Genomic DNA, 18,868 nt, shown 5'->3' on the forward strand with positions numbered 1-18,868 from the left:
GTCTTTTCAGAATAAAAGAATGCCTTTTCTTCCTAAAAATCTTCAAAAATCAAGCACCTCTCCTATTAATAAATGGGAAGATGAAGGGGGTGGGACTTAACTGCATAATTCAGATATTTTTGAAACTTCGAGTAAGAACGAGAAATTCTTTTTAAGGAAACCATTTTAAAGGCAGAAGCTAATGGACAGAATGATTCCAGTGTTATTACAATCCCGTTTCATGTGTTTTGCACACTAAATAACTTGGTGCAGATCCCCGACTATAAATGCCATCCGTGTGTAACAAAGCCCTAAATCAACATCTCTGCTGTAGACTTGCCTTCTGGCCGCTGCTCTCGTGTGTCTGTGTCTGTGTGCACATTTGAGGACTCAACACATTTAAGAAAGAGTCGGAAGCCAGGCAGAGCGGCGCACGCCTATAATCTCAGCACAAAAAGAGTCAGAGGAGGAGGGTCAAGAGCTCAAAGCCAGCTCCAGCCACATGAAAGATCTGGACTTAAACAAAATGGACAAAAAAGGTGAATTAAAGTGAAGCTACTTGTCACTTCCTCTCAAGTCTGTTCTTATAGTCCTCACAGCAGCTCCTGCCTCTGTCACCTCCTTAGTTACTGCAGGCTTCCTCCTCCCCATTCAATTGATCACTGAGAGCTGTCAATGCTGTCTCATAAATAACTCTACTGTTCATTTAAGCACTGGATTCCCACTGACTCTTTCATTACATCTTATCTGCAATTCCTGAGTTGTGCAATCCGTCTTTCTGCATTAGTATGGAACTGATGTTTCCAAAATGAAAATCGATGTCATAGTGACATTTAAAATTCTTCTTATGGTTTCTAGCAATTGCATTATATACAATAGAAACCCTGAAAGCACTTGTTAAATGAATAAACAAATTAATAAGTGCATCATAGACAGGGGGTAGACACAGATACTGACGTTTTCATATTTATTAGTCACAAAATAATTGTTAGAACACCACCCAAATAAAGCTATTTGCCAGTCCTTAACCTCAAAAAAACCACAACTGCCCATATGAAATCAATTATAATAGATGAATTTCTATTTTTCTTTTTAAGCTTCTTGATTTTATTTTACTAAATCAGCCAGGGACCATGATTGCAATTTGTATGAAATTTTGGAATCAAATACACCAGTAAATAATAACAATCATAATAACCACAGTGGGATTTCTGCAGAGCTACACTCACAATGGAGATGGAGTCTCCCAGTGGTGATTTACATTTAGAATTCTTTCAGCTTCAAATCTGTGGACACTGAGCTCTCCCTGAAATAGATGACTAATTCTGAGCCACTAAATTATTATTCCAAACACATTCTTTGTGTGCATACCTAAATACATTTCTGTGATGCTAAAAGCATTCAGAGTAGGGTAGCACTCATCTTGCTATAAATTTAAATGCAACCTGACCTGTATTTCTATGAATGATAAAAATGCTACTTGTGCAGTTAATCAAGAGGATTGTGTCTTTAAGAGTGTCCTAGCAACGTGCCTGCAGCTAAGGAACACCCACCCGACACCACTGCTCATGGATTTCATTATGCCGCTGGACTCCATGAAACTTTCCAGTTCATCAAAAGGATACTTAAAAACAGAAACAGAAATTAAGCTGCAGCTGAAATGAGAATGGCCGGGGAAGAGAAGGAGGAAGAGAGGAGGAGACCCGCAGAAGTCAACGAGGTCGCTAGAGCGCGTTTCGGAGCTGACAGCACAGTGAGAGAGGTGAACAAGGTTCTGAGTCCAGTGGAGGGACCGGAACCAATGCATTAGTTACGTAAGAGATTGCTAGTCCCCAGGCGTTAAACTGGGGTAATCACAGTTTAGAAGCATGTTCAAGCCCGGCGGTGGTGGCACACGTGCACCTTCAATCCCAGCACTCGGGAGGCAGAGGCAGGTGGATCTCTGTGAGTTCGAGGTCAGCCTGGTCTACAGAGTGAGTTCTAGGACAGGCTCCAAAGTTACACAGAGAAACCCTGTCTTGAAAAACACTGAAAACCAAAAAAAAAAAAAAAAAAAAAAAAAAAGAAAGAAAGAAATGTGTTCAAAACTTGTAACTGTATTACAGTGTCACTAGCCTGCTCACTATACATCTTCTGGAGCCTGTGCCTGGGAGAGACGATGTGGGACACATCAGGAATCACCAGGAATAGTCGTCTCCACCATCAGGAGTACCTCGTCTCCATTGTCAGTAGTTTCTTTGTTTGTTTGTTTTACATAGCTCCATATTTGGTACAATAACAAACCCCATGTAAACAAATTTCACAAAAACAGGTCTGTTGAAGATGAAATGGTTTGTTGGTTTGGCTTTGTAGTAAGCTAGGAAGCCAATGAAAGATGTGGAGATTTGCATTGCGAACAAGATCCTAACTCATAAAATCCTGATGGACGCTGGCCATAACTGACACACGTATCCCCAGGTGCTGAGGCACACACGAGTCAAGTACTTAGCTCTATTTTACACTTGCTTAAACCACCTCCTACACGCAGACTAGTCCTTCAGATCATTTTAGTATTTCTTAAGCCTCATTCACAAGTTTTTGGTTGGATCGTTAAAAACATACACACATACCCAAACACACACATGCACACACACATGAGCGCGCGCATGTGCGCGCACACACACACGTTTTCTAAACTTTCAAAAACTTAAAATTTTAAGAGACCAGTTGCTAAAGTAATTGTATGTTCACACAGAATGTCAAACTTAAGCCATTAATTAGTCCCTTTTTGAGGGAATACTATGCATTTTCAAGTTATTTCTTTTCTGGACATCTGGGGATCATAGGACATAACAGAAATGCCATATGAACTGCCCAGTTATTCTGATATTGGTTGTTTTAATATAATCTTTTTCTCTTTGATTTGTTTTTTTAACTAGTTCAAATTTTCTGACATACTTGCCAGAAAACTGACAGTAACAGACCACAGCTAATTTTAGCCATAAAAATATAATAATCTCTGGGCTGGAAAGGTGGCGCATCAGGTAAAAGCACTTGCTATACAAGTGATCTGAGTTTGGATCTCCAGAACCCACATCAAATCTGGATGCAGTAATGCGAGTGTCTGTAATCCCAGAGTCCTACATGGGGACAGAGACAGGAATCTCCAGAAGCTACCAGTCCAGCTAGCCTGGCTAACTACAGAAAAGATGCTATGTTTAAAGTAGAAAAGCCAGGGCCATCACCCTAAGTAGATTAGCATGTGTGTACCCTTATCTACACCCATGAACATCACCTTAAGACACACACACAGACACACACACACACACACACACACACACACACACACACGAGTGCACACACACACACACACACACACACGACTTCAAGATACTTTCTAGGGAACATGCAGTATGAGGTGCAGAATCCACATGTCCGTCTGTACACTGGGATTACAAGCCCCAAGCACTGGATTTGAGTTTACAAAACACTACGGTCGTTCCTGTACACTAAAGAACACTCCTTTCCCTTTTGCTTTTCCTGTAAAGTGGTTCTCAAATTCCAGTTGTATCAGGATGCCCTGGAGGGCTCACATAACACAGATGAGCTCTGATGCTGTCTCTACACAGAGGGTTTGTAACGTATCAACAGGCATCTTTACCTAGCTTCCAAGTGCGGCAGCAGTTCGGGGGAGGGCATCCTTTGAAAATTACTGCCTGAAGCATAAGGCAGATCTATTTAAATGCTGCTCAGTTTGTTCAAGAGGAGAACAGTGGTCCTGTCCAGAGGAATGATGTCCTGCCTAGGATGAGGTATGCACTGTACCTACAGTAAATGAGACTTGAGGCTCATGGACCTCACTGTTCTACACAATGCCCTGGTCAGAACACCACTGTTTTCTAGGTGGTTGCTTTTTGAGTCTATTGATTCTACATCTCTTTTGGAAATTATTTACTTTAACTGAAATGTGGGTTTGTACTCATTATTTGAAGGAGACTCCCTCCCCCTGTCCCAACTGCTTAGGAGAGTAAATATTACCCATACCACATAGATTAGAGGCTCATAATGAAGCTAATTAAGAGTTTTAGAAGAAATTCTAAAGAAGGAAAAACAAACAAAAGAATGTTTCTAGGCAAAGCAGCATCCATGACTGTCTGTGTATGAACTTCGATTCTCTGTATCAGGATAAAAATCAGACATTAACAATGTCTTGTTTATATTATATGAAAAGTGTACCTAGCCAGAATCAATTCCTACTGCACAAGAAGTATTGGTGAAGACACACAGTTCTCTTCAGCCCTGGAATTCAGGGGATCCCCAACACTGCTGTCTGGGTGGCTTTCTCTGGAAACTTTGTACTCTGAGGGCATAGAGTCTTGGCTCCTGGTTTCTCCATGAGTACAGCAGTGAAGTAAAGCTCTGTGCAAACTCGCTTCTTCCACAGCCACAGACTGCTTCTTTACAGAAACAGCATGCCTTCTATGAAGGACTGCAGCCTCTGCATGAGTCGAGAAAGAGTCATTTCAGTTGAAGATGGCCAAGAACGTGTCTAGCTCTTTAAATGTTATTGACAAATCCCTACTGTTTAAAAATTATCTGGATGGAGGTAAATGGTATTTTTTTGTGTGTATGTGTGTGTATGAGTGTAGTGTATACATACATTCATGTTTACTGTGCACCTACATGTGCAAACATGTGTGTGTGTGTGTGTGTGTGTGTGTGTGTAAGCCAGAGGTTGACATAAGGTGTCTTCCTTGACCATTCTCTGTTGTAACTACTGAAGCAAGATCTTTTGCCAACCCTGAGCTCATCCATTTGACTTGGTCCTAGCTAGCTTGCCCCAAGGTCCCTTCTCTCCACCTGAGCACAGAGGTGACAGGCAGACAACCTCTTTGCTGTATCCCTTTAGTCTCTCTACAGCCCAAGCATTCATCTCTTAAGTCCAGAGCTGACAGCACCACCCCTCTTATGGTACGCTTGATCCTACTATTTTCTTCTCCTAGAAATACACCACTTCAGTTGATTCTCACAAGCATGTAAAGATGTGATCAGTCCCATTTCACATGAGGAACTTAAAGAGAAATTATTTAATGAAAACTGCAATTTGTAAGTACTCAAGTCTAATCTATTTCCTGACCTCAAAGTCAAATGTTTTTCTATCCTGTTTTGACTTATTTCTAATTTTTATTTTGGGTTAGGAACAGGCTGACTATATTCACAAATGTAGAGGCACATGTCAGAAAGAAATTAAAATTTTTAAATAAAAAGGTTTATTTATTTATTTATTTATTCTTTGAGAATTTAATACACACCATGTATTTGGATCACATTCGCCTTTCCACCCCCTCAGGACTCCTCTCAGATCCATTTCCTCCCAACTTCATGTCTTTAAAAAACATCAGCTCCAGCCCACATACTCACGGGTGTTGGGTCGGGCCAACCACTGGATCAGAATCAACCTACCAGAGGCCACACTCTTAAAACAAAACAAAAAGCACCTCTCTCCCCGCAGCCAGTCTAAAATCCCTCCATCAGTGGAACCATGCCTTCTCCATTCCACAGAAACCCTGAACTTTTCTGACCAGAGTAAGAGCAGGGAGTCCACCCCTCCCTGCACAAGGCAACCAGCACAGAGGGTGGGCACATCACAGCATAACCTGGGCCAGTGACACGTCCGCCAGTTTGTAGGAATTTTAGGGAGACAGCGTCAGCTTGAGGGGATCGTGTAGGCTTGAAGCTACCAACTTAACATTCGTACCGAAAGATTAGCGGAAAACATGAGACAGTGAAAATCGTCTATTTTGTGTAAACTCTTTTTGTAGAGTACTGATGCACTGATGCACAACTGTTTTTGTTTGGGTTGGTTTGGTTTCTTACATTGTGAGTATTGAGTGTACTATTCTTCCTTTGAAATATGCTGTAACATGTGTTATAGTTGCCTCGATTCTAAAAACAAAGGACAATGATTGATAAAGTACCAGCTACTTAGGAAAAAGCTCTGTGAGGAATAAGTAAGCCAAAAAACACAAAAGCAGTAACTGCCATCTCTGATATTTAAAAAGTATGCCCTCCCCTTTTCTTAATTCCTTTTCCATAACAACAACAAAGTAGGGAAGATTTGAGTGCCTCTGACTGCACGGTTTTGGGTGTATCAACCCAGTGAACATATGCAAGTCCCACAAGGTAGACTCAACAGCACAGATTTGCAGAGACAAAGGAAATGCAGAGGTTTCCTAGCTTATCCAGACATACACTGTGCAGAAGTGGGGTGTGAATTATATCATGCAACCGTAGACTAGTGTGTTGCCCAATGTGTGTGTGTGTGTGTGTGTGTGTGTGTGTGTGTGTATGCCCATGTCCGTGAGCCCCTGAATCTTTGTTCCACTTTTTCAATTATTCCATGAAACTCATAATTAGCTTTGATAACAGCAGCTCTTTATCAAGTGCTTTTAATGTGCTGGGCATTGGCAGAGCATCAACCCCAGGATTTTACTTACTTATACTCACCATAAGGACCACAGAGGACCATTAGGAGCTGAGGAAGCCATAGTCCACAGACACAAGGAGCCACGCTCTCGACCCACCTAATCCAGGCAGGGTGCCCTCAATGAGAGAAGAGCACTTTCAATTGATTTTTTTTTTTTTTAAACAGACATTCATGTGAGAAGGGTATGTATTGTGAAGCTGAGAGAAAAGGTTTTACAGGTATTCTCTGTTGCCAAGTTACAGTGACTTACTTCTAAAGCATCCACATCATTATCAGGGTGTACATCTCCCTTCCCTGTGTTCCAAGCAGCCAGGGACACCAGCTCAGAATATGAAGTGAAGATGATCAGGAAACATGGTTCAGCCGGGAAACAGGCCCGTGTTTACAATTCAATTCAAGCCCCCCTGCCTGCACCCCCTCTTTATGACCATGTGAAATACGTGTCATTACAATAGCTATTAAGATAGAAAAGATTAATTGGAAGTATAATTATCTGATAAGACTGCCACAATGTCTATCCTGAGTTAGTACCAATTTCTGTGCTTCAACTAAAACTACTGAACAATACATAGGTGAATGATGAGGTAAAAATCTTCCAGATCCTGCTTCCACTGGACATCTCCTAAATATAAAGTATCATTCAAATAAAGAGTCATAGTGTGTTTAAAATTTTTATTAGTAAGAGGTCTGAGTACAAATAAATTTAACTTGACATTTAGAAAAAAACTGATTTGTTCTCTAAGTTCCGTACATTTTAATATCCAATTCTAATACTAAACATCATAATGCTTTTAAGCTTTTAACTTAATTTGTTTTAATTTTAATAATTCTTTGCTCATTGGGTTAAATAGACTTCCAGGTAGAAAAAAGGCATAAATCCAATTAAAGTAATGAATAAAAATTTTTCTGAAAAAGTTTGAAAACATTAAAATTAGAATACTTTGGTAGAAAACTTGCAGCCAGGAACAAAATTAACATTACATAATGTTTTTATCAAGAACTGTATCACAAATAACATGTTTACATATATTACAATGATTTGCAATATAGTAAATGCTTATCACAGAAGATCTAAAATCCTCTTTGAGAAAAGTTTTAAATATTATTTAGCACTTTAAGGAGTCTGTTCCCAATAAGTGACAAGAAGCCGATCCAGGAGGTGGCAGGCTGTGCAGCTGGGAATGAGAGACCTAACCAGGTAATGTCTTATCAGAATTTAGAGGAACCCCAGATACCACAGGAACTCCTGCCCCCAGTCAGTGTGAATGCCTAGCTAGCGTAAGACCCACACCATGAACAGATGGTCACATGCTCAGGTTATGCCACTGCATACAGTGTTACTCCTTGGCTGATATGTCCAGAGGACCAGTCCTATTTAGCAAATGCCTCTGCATCTGGCTTGAACTAAGTGGAAGGAAACTGTGCCATTCAACAGAAAACTATTGCGTCTACTCAGCACAGTAGGTGTCCCGATTCTAAACATTTCTAACCACGGTTGCTTCAACATCAGTCCTGTAAACCCAAGAGTATCACACTTCTGTCTCCTGGGTTTGGGCACAAGTTCAAATCTTAAAATTATGTATTAAAACTTCCAAAAATAGGGCTCTGGAAACATAATTGAGCTGAAAATCATTCTGTGTTGAGCTGACATTTCTTCTACTTCCTGTATTTGGTAGGGAATCTTCCACCAGTCACCAGAATACAGAGTGTACAAAAGGAGGGCATGACACTGTGCCCAAGCCTCCTGGAGCCACATAGAGGGGCACCGTAGAGGGAAAAAATGTCTCCCGTGACCCACCTAAGTGGCCAGCAGGGCAGCAGTGAGTAATTCCAGGACTGTAACTGAGAAGTACCGATTGCTCCTCAGGAGTAATACCTCATTACATACTGTGGTAAACACCCCAAACACCTGGGGGGGGGGATATTTCCAGAGGAAGAGGAAGTCCCAATATTGTTGCCACCAACACTCAGGAGTGGTTTGACTGTCACCTCAGACAAGGGCACAGCTCCTAAGTCCCACTACTCTCTGCTACCTGGGGTTTTCACCGGAGACCTTTAACTTCCATCTAACCATAAGTGGGAAGGCAATACTTAGGCTCAGTGAGATCTGACCAAAAATAAACAGAGGTAAAAGTAGGAAATAAAGACTCTAGTGAGGCTAAACTTCCCACAGGGACCAGCTCACTGAGTGAGACCAGCTGTAAAAACAGAAAAAAGGAAGCAACAACTCTCCTTTTGGGTCATTTCAAAACAAAAAAAAGCATTCTTAGCAACCTGGCTATGTGGTACAGCACTATCTGTTGAATTGTGCCACATTAAGCTGCTAAGAATTATTCCCTAATAAGACTATTTTACCATTAAAAGTTAAAATGTTTGTAATAAATACTGTATTAAAATTCTTTAATATTTACAATTTAAAATATATACACATATATATACTGCGGGCTCCAGGCAGTCATCGGAGTGTGACCTCTTCAATGTCCTCATCAACAGGGTCAGCAGCTTTGACTGCTGGCTTGTTGCTTGTGTGTTTCAGCCGCGGCCTGTTGGGATTAAAACTTCTTCCCTCGCTGTGGAAAAAGTCTTCATCTTCACCATCAGGCTCCCGAACTCGGCTGCTTTTATCCCCAGAGGGGAAATTAAGAGGGTCCAAGTCTCCTCTGCTGGCAGCCAGAATGTTTGGGTCACCACCGCTCTTGGAGGACACGGTGGTGGCGCCGGCCCCGGCACCGAACAGCTCCTCCATCAGGTTCGCCTTTTTCTCTTTCCTCAAAATGAAATTTACATTGTCTTTCCTCGGGCTTTCCAAACTGTTGTTTTGGAAATCTAAAAGGCTACTTTTTTGGCTCAGTGGATTGGACTTCCCTGACATTTTTGCAAACGAAGGCACATAGCTACCAAATGCAAACTCATCTGGAGGGCCTGGGCTTCGAACTGGTCCTGGGCTCCGGCCTTCTCCTCTGGGAGTTAAAAAACTCATGTCTGACAAATGATGTCCGTTAAATCTGTCTGAAGACTCGGAGAATGTGTATGATTTGGGGCTTCTGTCTGGAGAAAGCAGTTTTGATTCAAAGTTGGGGAGCAAGGGCAAAGGGGGCCGGTTGAGGTTCTGCGGATCCTGGAGTTCTTGGTTGATTTCGTCCAGTTTGGCAAGAAGCATTTCTGTCTTTAGTCTTTCTGCCTCGTCTTCGAGTTTATCAGCATTCTGAGTTTGAGACGTTTCCATCTGGAACCTTCCAGTGTCCAGTGCTGGCTTCTCTGCTCTTCCTAGCAAAGATGACTTACTCTTCACTTTATCAAGTTCTTCTCTTTCCCATTCTGTATAAAATGAAATTTAAAAAGAGGAATTTTATAGAGTAAGTATTTCTAAATAGGAAAACTCAGCAAAAAGTCTTTTACTCTATATTTGACATTAGAAGATAGGTAGAATGGACATCATATTTTGTTTCCACGTTTGACAGTCTGGATTAGAAAGTAATTAACATGGATTACATTTAAGAGCCACACCCACACTCTGATCTTCAGTGTAGCAGTAGGAAGGTTCTCCATGTAGTGCTGTACAATTCATGGTGTGCAGTGAGACAGAAAGAACAAGGGATTTAAACAAATTCTTGGCTGAGAAAGCATCCCTTACTCCGAACTCCAACAGCAAGTGCACTTACTCAAGTTAGGAGAGAATCTCAGTTACATCTCAAATGAAGAGCATCCTAATTTTTTAAAAAAGGTATGTACTTATCAAAAATAATAATTGCATAGACTAAAAAAAACATAAGCAAAAATACTCCACAGTAAAAATGACTCTAGAGGTGAGAATTAAACACAATTTGTGATCAAGTTCTGAGAGAAGAAAATGCTTCCAGTAACAATCCTGTGTTTACCAACAAAATCACAATATGGACAACAGACTAAGTGTGACAGAGTTAAAGCTCCAGAAGTGTGGGAACTGTGATGGAGAACTGTGAGAAAAGGTCTGTGCCTGGGGAAAGGGCACAGACATGATGTGCAGAATTCATTTGAAAGGCTTTGTTTTGTTTTGCCCATTCTTGGCAGTTTCCTCTAATTTTGAAATCATTTTTTTAAGTGAAAGAATTAAAAATATTGAAATATCATAAATATTTTATATTTAAAATAAAATATCAGTAAATGGTATACATTCTGATATCATTCTGATATCAGATCACCCCATAACAGGGGGTGAGGAGACAGCCTAAGAGACCAAGCCATGGTCTTCTGTTATTTTATTCCTTTTCTTGTTCCCTAAAATGAACTGACCATAACAATCTTCCATCCTGTGGCTTAACACATGAAAGCACCTTGCTCAGCCTCTGGCCAAAAGTGATATGAGTATCATTTCACACCCAATAAGCATGTTAACATTCCCATCCAATATGCATGCTAACAACTTCGATTGGATCACAAATTTCTGTTCCATGAATTTCAGCTTAAAACAAACAAACTCGAAAGATTTCTCTGTATACAACTACCACAGAACTAATGGGATACGAAAGTTAGTCCGGGACTCCCGGTGCCCACACCTCTAGCACATTCTATCCAGATGGAAACTATGCGAATGTTCTCTGAACTTATAAGCAATGCTATTAAAGATTTACAAATTAAAGTAAAACAATTCTAGGAATATTCAGGGCCTTGTAGATCACTGACTTTTTGTATTTCAGCTACTCCATGACCTAGAGAACAAGGCCAACACAAGAAAGGGCTCTCTTGGTTAATTCTTCATTTAGTTCCAGGAATAGTTTCCCTCTGTGATTAAACATTGCTCCATCTAAATTCTCTGGAGTTTATTCATTCATAATCCCCAAGCCCCAACGGCGACTTCAGTCTTCCTTGTCTTTCCTTTGTAACTCCATTCAATTGTTCTGACTCCAGGGTACCGCCCGCCGCTGCTGTCTCCGCCTCTTCCGGTTCCCTGCTCACTTACAGCTCACCAACTGCTTAGACAAACTCTTACCCCTCTCAGGCTTCCCAGAAGCCTCCTGCTTGCCAGAGCCTCCCTCCCGATCTTCACTGCGCGTTTCTTCGTTTTCCAAAGCTGGATGTAGAATCTCTGCTCCACGCTCCTTTTGCTCTTGGTATTCCAGGTACTATTATGCATTTCAAAAATGCAAATTCATATAGAAAGGGGGAAAACAGTCTTTCAACATGGTGGATCATCCATTAAGCATGACTACCAAGTTAGAAATTAAATCAAATCTTCACTTAATAAGTCCAGTTATCATGTTTTGAAAGATGCTTCAAAAGGGATTATTTCTTAATTGAGCTAAATTTTTAAAGAAAAATATTATAAGATATATCAGAACCAATCAATATAATGAAAATAAAACCAACAACCTATATAAAATTGTGATGAGGTAAGCTGTAAAAGTAGCTTTGGTTTGTGTACTTTTATAACAAAATCTGATTAATCCACCTAACCAGAAATGGCTATTATCCAGCTGTGGTAGCCAACTAAGATAGTGTTGAATTATAGAACACAGGCATTGAAAGCCACACTGAATCTTTCAGATCTACATTACGTCTAAATCTCTAATTAATAATTATATAGCATTTAAATCCTATAATGTTATAAACTTATTTGCTAGCCCCCAAGATGGGCAATCTTCACTGTCAGCTTAGAGTCAGTTGTCTAGGAGGAGATACACATCTAAGTGTGTCTCTGAGAACTGAGGAGGATGCTGCAGAGATAGCTCAGTGCTTAAGAGCACTGGCTGTTCTTCCAGAGGTCCTGAGCTCAATTCCCAGCAGCCACGTGGTGGCTCACCATCATCTATAAGTGGGGGTCTGATGCCCTCTTCTGGCATAAAGGTGTACATGCAGATAAAGTACTCATATACATAAAATAAATAAATAAATCTTAAAGGAAAAAAAAAACTGAGGAGGAGACCCCCGATGAATGTGTCTGGACATACCCTAAAGGCTGGGCATTGAAAGGGAAAAAGGAGAGAGCTGGCTGAGCATCCACATTCATCTCTGCTTCCTGACTAGGTAATGTGACCAGCTGTCTCACACTCCCCACCATAGTGGATGACATCCCCTTCAAACCAACAGCCAGAAAGAGCCGATTCTTTCTTGGGCTGCATCTTAGGAGATATTTGGTCACAGAAACAAGAAAGATAACTAGCACACTTCCCCAGAGGGCACAGACCAGTGAGAGGTGGGAAGTATGCATGGAACTTGTGACCACACTTGTGAAAACAGATTTCCTGGAGTTTGGCTCTAGGCATCGTTGGGAACTCACCGAAGAAAGATACTGTGTTTCATTCCATTTGTTTTCGTAACACAGAACTGTCTGTGGTGTAATGGGAAACTCTTCCAGCTCAAAGTCTTCAGTGGTCTGCACGCCCTTTGAGCACAGGTCTGTAAAGTCACTCTGGCATGATACTACCAAGAAAGTCAGAGACAAGTGTTCTAACCCCACTCAATAATGTTGACACATATTCAATTGGCAATATTCATCTAAATGAGAGCACACACTTTGTTCATGAAGGATTAACTAGCAATTATGTGATTTGAAGACAATTATACTACAAATGCTAATAATCTTTTGCAAAATTAACGCTTTAAAATTTCTCTAGTTCATAGGAGAATTATAGTTTTGTTTAAGAAAAGTAAAACTGCACAATAATACAAAGAGTAAGTGAAGTGAAATAATATCTGGGATTCGATTTAAAATACACTAGAAAATGGAAGGAATGGATAGAATAGCAGCAGTAAAGAAGCTAGCTAGGTGCTTAATACTCAGGAGTAATTATATATTTATGTTATCAAATTGCAATAAGAAGGTTTTTAACCTTTTATTAAAACTAAGTTTATTTAATGATAACAGAAAAGCTGTACATAACACAACATTGTGGGATGCTTCAACACAGGAACATATGGGCATTTTTAAAAGGCTGCATAAAACGTATTTTTTTTTTTAGTTTTGCAAATTCTATTTTTTTTTTTTAAATTTATGTGCATGGGTTGTCTCTGTGTCTGTGTGTCATGCACGTGTGTGTGATCAAGAAGCCCAGAAGAGGGCATCAGATCCCCTGGAGCTGGAGTAGCAAGCAGGTCACCATGAGCCACCTTGCACGAGTGCTCTGGAAGATCATAAAGTGCTCTTAACCACTCTACACACTCCCCAGCTATCTCTCCATCCCCCCAAAACATGATTTTAATGACTTCTCCTTAAGAAAGACAAAAGTAGAAAGACTGATTACTAGCAACGCTGATTTGCAAAAATCAAACCAAATCTATTCCAAGGGGCTCTTCTCCTTCACTTTCTTTACTTAGAATCCATTTATTACTAACAGCCCCAATTTCAGCAGTAATGCTACTGTACCGTGTTTTCTTGCAATAACTTCTTTTTCTTTCTTTGGAGAGGACTTTGGCAGACGATTAGCGTATATGTTTTTTATATCCAATTCTCTCTCCTTTTCCTGAAATCAAACCCAATACAAGAAAGGCAGATAATCAGTTTGAAATTAAACACTCTCAGTATGATAACCAATATCTTCTTTATTAAATTGGAATATTTCTAGGTCAGCTCTCCATTGTAACTATCAAACTAGAGGAAGAAAAATCTCCTAGGAAGGGAAAGAGAAGGAGGAGGAGGATGGGGAAGTGGGGGGGGGGGGAGAGGAGGAAGGGAAGGAGGGGGGCAGAGAGAAGGGGGAGGGAATGGGAGAAGGGGGAGGGAAGAAAATACCACAAGCTCCACTCCTCCCCCCACAGGGCTAGTAATGGCTCTCTGATCCAGGCTTAGCCACAGAGACAAAAGTAGAGTCTCTCTTAAGCATGTGTTTGGGCTATTAATGACTTAAAAATCAAGAGCATGTTTTTCAACCCAAGAGATCTTCACAATATGGGAATAATGCCTTTTTCTGAGAACTTGAACATCAAAGAGAAAACTATATAAGGTTATGCATAATTTTGTAGAATTCTGAACAAAATTCCAACCTATCAATGACCTCCATAAAATGAAAACATGCTTAATACAATTAACTAATGTGAATTGGTTTCCTCTAAACAAAATGAAGGGGGCTTCAACTTTAAAAGCAGGCAGTCCTGGGGTCATGTGAAGAAGAATACTGGATCACTGAGGAGTGTGAGGCACATGCTCATTCCCATGGTTCTCTTCCAGAATTTTGTAAAATTTATTTCATTTACATTGTTGCGATTGGCATATACGGTACTTTACTTTGTTACAGCAATTATGGTAACAATGCTTTTCTAAGAGACAGATACAGTACTAGAATTTTGTGAATTACATAGTAACAAATATGAACAGTTTTTCCGAGGTTTTCATGTAATTTATATGACAGGAGAAATAATGTGCTCTAAACGAACATGCTCACCTTTAACTTGTGATAGAGCCGCTGTAGCTCCTTTTGGAGAACTTTGTTCTCATCATAGGCCTCAAATGCCCTTTTCCGTTCAGCAAGCAACTGCCGCTGGAAACTGTTAGTGCTCAGCTCGAGGTTTTTTGATAGCTCCTTTGTGTAGCAACAACAAAACCAACAGTCAAACACAGGGCTTAGACATGCCAGGCGACATCTTGGTAGCACTGACAAGACTTAAAAACCAGGCTAAGTTTAGTGTTCACGAGCGTAACACAAGCCAGGAAACAGGCTCCCTATCCATTAGTAAGATGTCTAGTGTGTTGATCCTTCCTTGCTTTTCCTGATGATGGGTGATAAATCCTTACACATTTGCCTACAGCACACAGTCACTTGAGGGACCAAAAGGCAGAACTTGTAACAGAGGAGCTTCCAGAAATCAGTGCTGGGACGTAAATACCAAGGTAGCTAAGAGCAAACAGTACAGATGCAGTGTGTGCCCTGGAACACCCACTCGGGAAACTGGCGGCTGTTCCCATGGTCTCTGAACACGCATCATCGAGGTTATGAAGAAGTGAAATTAGAACACTCTTTTTCCCCAAATAAGTAGTTATTTGCCTACCTTCTAGACAAAAAAAGTCTTCTGAACAAAACATAAAATCCCATAGAAAACGGGGAAATATAAGGTAGCTATAATCGTACTTCTCAGGAATTATCATTGTCAACATCTCAGTGTACAACCTGACTTCCATGAGCCTTTCCTGCCTCACTATGATAAAAACCTAAAGCAAGAGACTTGGCACTAAATCCTTTAAAATGGAATCATTTCGTAGATTAGCATAATTTATTTAAGTAGATTCTGCTGTCCCAGTTTTTCTGTACTTCCAGCTTTTCCCAGAGTGAATATCCTAGAATAAATAACTTCAAACATAAATTGATTATTTCCCCAGGGCAATGTTAAGAAATGAAGTGTCTTGGATCTTACTGAAATTAAGAACTCCAGTCTTTGAAATAAACAAAGTGAATAAAAAGCCATTTTGAGGGAAATAACTTATCTGATTTATATCAATCACTATAACAACACACATACATGATATCTATATCTATCTATCTATCTATACACACACATATATATATATGTATATATATATATACATACACACACACACACACACACACACACACACACACACACACAAAATTCAAAGAAACCAAACAGCTCAGTAAAAAGTAGAGGAAATATTTGAACAGGCGATTCACCAAAGAAGGCAGAGACAAATAAGCACCAAGCATGAGGCTCCAGTATCATTTTCTATGAAGAAAATGCAACCTAAAGCCACAATGAAGTGATATTACCTGTCTGTTAGAATGCCTAAGACTAGGAAATCTAATTGACAATGGTTCAGGGGATGAATAGCTAGCAACACTCATGTACTCTGAGTGGGAACATACCATGTGCAATGTACCCACAGTTTTCAGGGCAAGCTACTGGCTTGGCTTGGCGACTTCCCTCAATATGTCAATTAAGGAGTTAAGGGTGAAAAGCAGAGAAAACCGATTTGTTCAGCATGACCACACTAGGAGGAACAGCTGGCCACACAGACATCACAAGCCCCCAGAATGATCTAAGAAGGAAATGTTTTCACCTACTCAATATTGTACCGACAGTGGCTAAACTTGGTTTAGTAACAATGACGCATCGGAGATCACTGTTAAATGCAACGTTATGGATACTCTAACCAGAACCTAGTAGTGGAGTCCTGTAATCTCAGATATGGGAAGGCGGAAGTAGTAGGAGCCTAGATAGAAGTCAGCCTGGGTTAAATGGTAAGATTCTCTCTCAAAAAAATCCAAACTATAACATAGTACTAGGTTAAAATGTTCTGTGTAAAAGGCTAGAGACCTACACAGGTCAGCAGCAGACTTCCTGCAGATTGGATCCTGTGTTTCAGGAGGAAACTACTATAAAAGACATTATGTCAACAGGGAAAAAACCCACTAGGGACAGTGGAATAAAAGAAATTACTGTATACATGTAAATCACAATACTGATATATTTAGGGTCAATGGGTATTATATATGTAACTTCCCCTCAGAAAGTTAATCTGTGTGTCTGCATGGGACAGAGAAAGAACATGGGATCCCATGACTGCATGTTAATATAAATATTAATAAAAATCAAGCATGTTAATATTTACAATAGGTGAGTTGGTAAACTATTTAGTTTAGTATTCATTGTAGCATTTTAGATTCACAACTCTACAGAAGCTTGAAATATTTCTACAAAACAGGTAGTAAGAAAACTGTTCCTCTAAGTATACTGAAGCCGATTAGTAAGTCATTAAACTACAGAGAAGAAATGCAGCACAGGTAAATGGGATGTAATGTGCTCAAGTTCCAAATGAAAGCACTGTCCAGAAAGAACCTAAATGAGAGCCAAGAAAAGGAACACTGCAGAGTCAAGACAAAAGATTTTCAGGAAAGATGAAAAGGTTTGCAACTCAGAAGTCTTACTAAGAGAAAATATACTTCAGTAGGAAAGAATGTGAACCCCGAGAGAAAGAGCCAATACTGAGCAATGGTAACAAGCATAGAACAATGGTAAACCTAGAAAATGTCAGGAGTCACCTTAGAATGGGACCCATTGTCTGAAATTGTATACTTGGGAGTCTGGAGCCCTTGCCCACCTCAATTTCTGTGACCCTACAGACATTTGCTGCCCTGGATCAATGAACCTTTCAGCCAAGGAAAGCAGAAGAAACTGTGTCTGAAAAAAAAAGCAAGTAAACAAACAAACAATAAAAAAAACCCCAAACCAACCAAACAAAAAGGCCTCCACATTCTACCTCCCAAAGGAACAGGTTGTAACCTCACCTCACATATGTATAGGAGATACTTAAGTGGAAAACACAAGCCCCAGTGAAGAGGGAAGCTGCAGCCAGACTATGGGGCAAACAGAGACCAGCCGTGCTGAAGAGGAGCAGGGCTTCCAGGCCAGACTACTGAGGGCTGGCCACACGGGATCACCAGAGCCTGTGCCCCTTGCCTGATGATCAGGAATTTCTTTTCTGATAATCAGGATGTAGACTCCACTGGCCACAATGTTTCCAAGCTGTAGGACATGATCAAGGAACCAAACCTGAGAATCCACAGGCAGAAGGGGCTGGAATACAAACTATAGGCACTGAAAACATAGTCACTGAAATTATAGTGGAAAAAAAAAAGTGGTCTCCAAATCAAGGGGGAATAACAGACATTTAAGTATAAGAGGCATTTAGAATTCTAAACAGACATGACCATAAAAACATGCATCCAAGGCACATTATACGAAAAATGCCAACAAAGAACAACACAGAAAGCCACAAAAGAAAACTTCAAGTAACGTACAAGGCAGACTCATCCACGCAACATCAGACCTCTCTGCAGAAAGCCCAAACGCCAGGAAAACACAGAGAAGAGTGAACAACTGCTTGTTAAGATTACCATACAGACCAAAGTTATCCTTTAAGATAAAGGAGATGTTTTCAAGATGAGCACAAACTAAAGCAATTCATGACTACTAAACTAGCATTACAGAAGATATTTTATAACAGGGAAGAATAAGCAAAGAATCAAGCATATTTAACTCAGTATTTGGCAAATCCCTAAAATAAATAAGAAAGAGAGAAAAGAACAAAAAGTGTACAAATAAACCAAGAAAAAAATCCAAGAAAATTACAGTAGCAAATAACTGTCATTATTGACCCTGAACCTAAGTAAGAGGTTGTTAGCTCTCCAACTAAAAACTGCAGACTAGCGTATGAGATGACAAACGAAATCCAACCTCACTGGCAAAGACACACACTGAAATGGAAAGGCTGGAAAGGGATTTCCCCAGCGTGAAGAAGCTGTGAACAAGCAGGAACAGGTGGATTGGTGGGTGATTAAAACAGACTTCAAGCCAGAATTAGAGGGATAAAGAAGAGCCGTCCACAACCAAATAACAATCCAGCAAGAGGATACAAGTGTTGTAAATATATATGTTCCACACATCGTTACATCCAATTTCCTAAACCACATGCTCCAGGTCCAGATAAAACAACGG

The 18,868-nt window shown here is 40.2% G+C and overlaps 1 protein-coding gene across 3 annotated transcripts in view; it reads right to left on the bottom strand.

Moving 5' to 3' along the window:
* Positions 1-7,103: 7,103 nt before the first annotated feature.
* The window catches only part of Lca5 (lebercilin LCA5), a 52,488-nt gene continuing 40,723 nt past the window's right edge, over positions 7,104-18,868 (bottom strand). For all 3 annotated transcript variants that reach the window (XM_059268301.1, XM_059268299.1, XM_059268300.1), the window contains 5 exons: positions 14,803-14,940; positions 13,788-13,884; positions 12,702-12,844; positions 11,415-11,547; positions 7,104-9,763 (listed from right to left, as the gene is read on the bottom strand). In XM_059268301.1, coding sequence (XP_059124284.1) covers positions 8,901-9,763; positions 11,415-11,547; positions 12,702-12,844; positions 13,788-13,884; positions 14,803-14,940 — 1,374 coding nt within the window. In that variant the 3' untranslated portion in view covers positions 7,104-8,900. The remainder of the gene's footprint in view (positions 9,764-11,414; positions 11,548-12,701; positions 12,845-13,787; positions 13,885-14,802; positions 14,941-18,868) is intronic.

The sequence above is a fragment of the Peromyscus eremicus genome, chromosome 7, assembly GCF_949786415.1.
Source record: "Peromyscus eremicus chromosome 7, PerEre_H2_v1, whole genome shotgun sequence".
Classification (NCBI taxonomy): Eukaryota; Metazoa; Chordata; class Mammalia; order Rodentia; family Cricetidae; genus Peromyscus; species Peromyscus eremicus.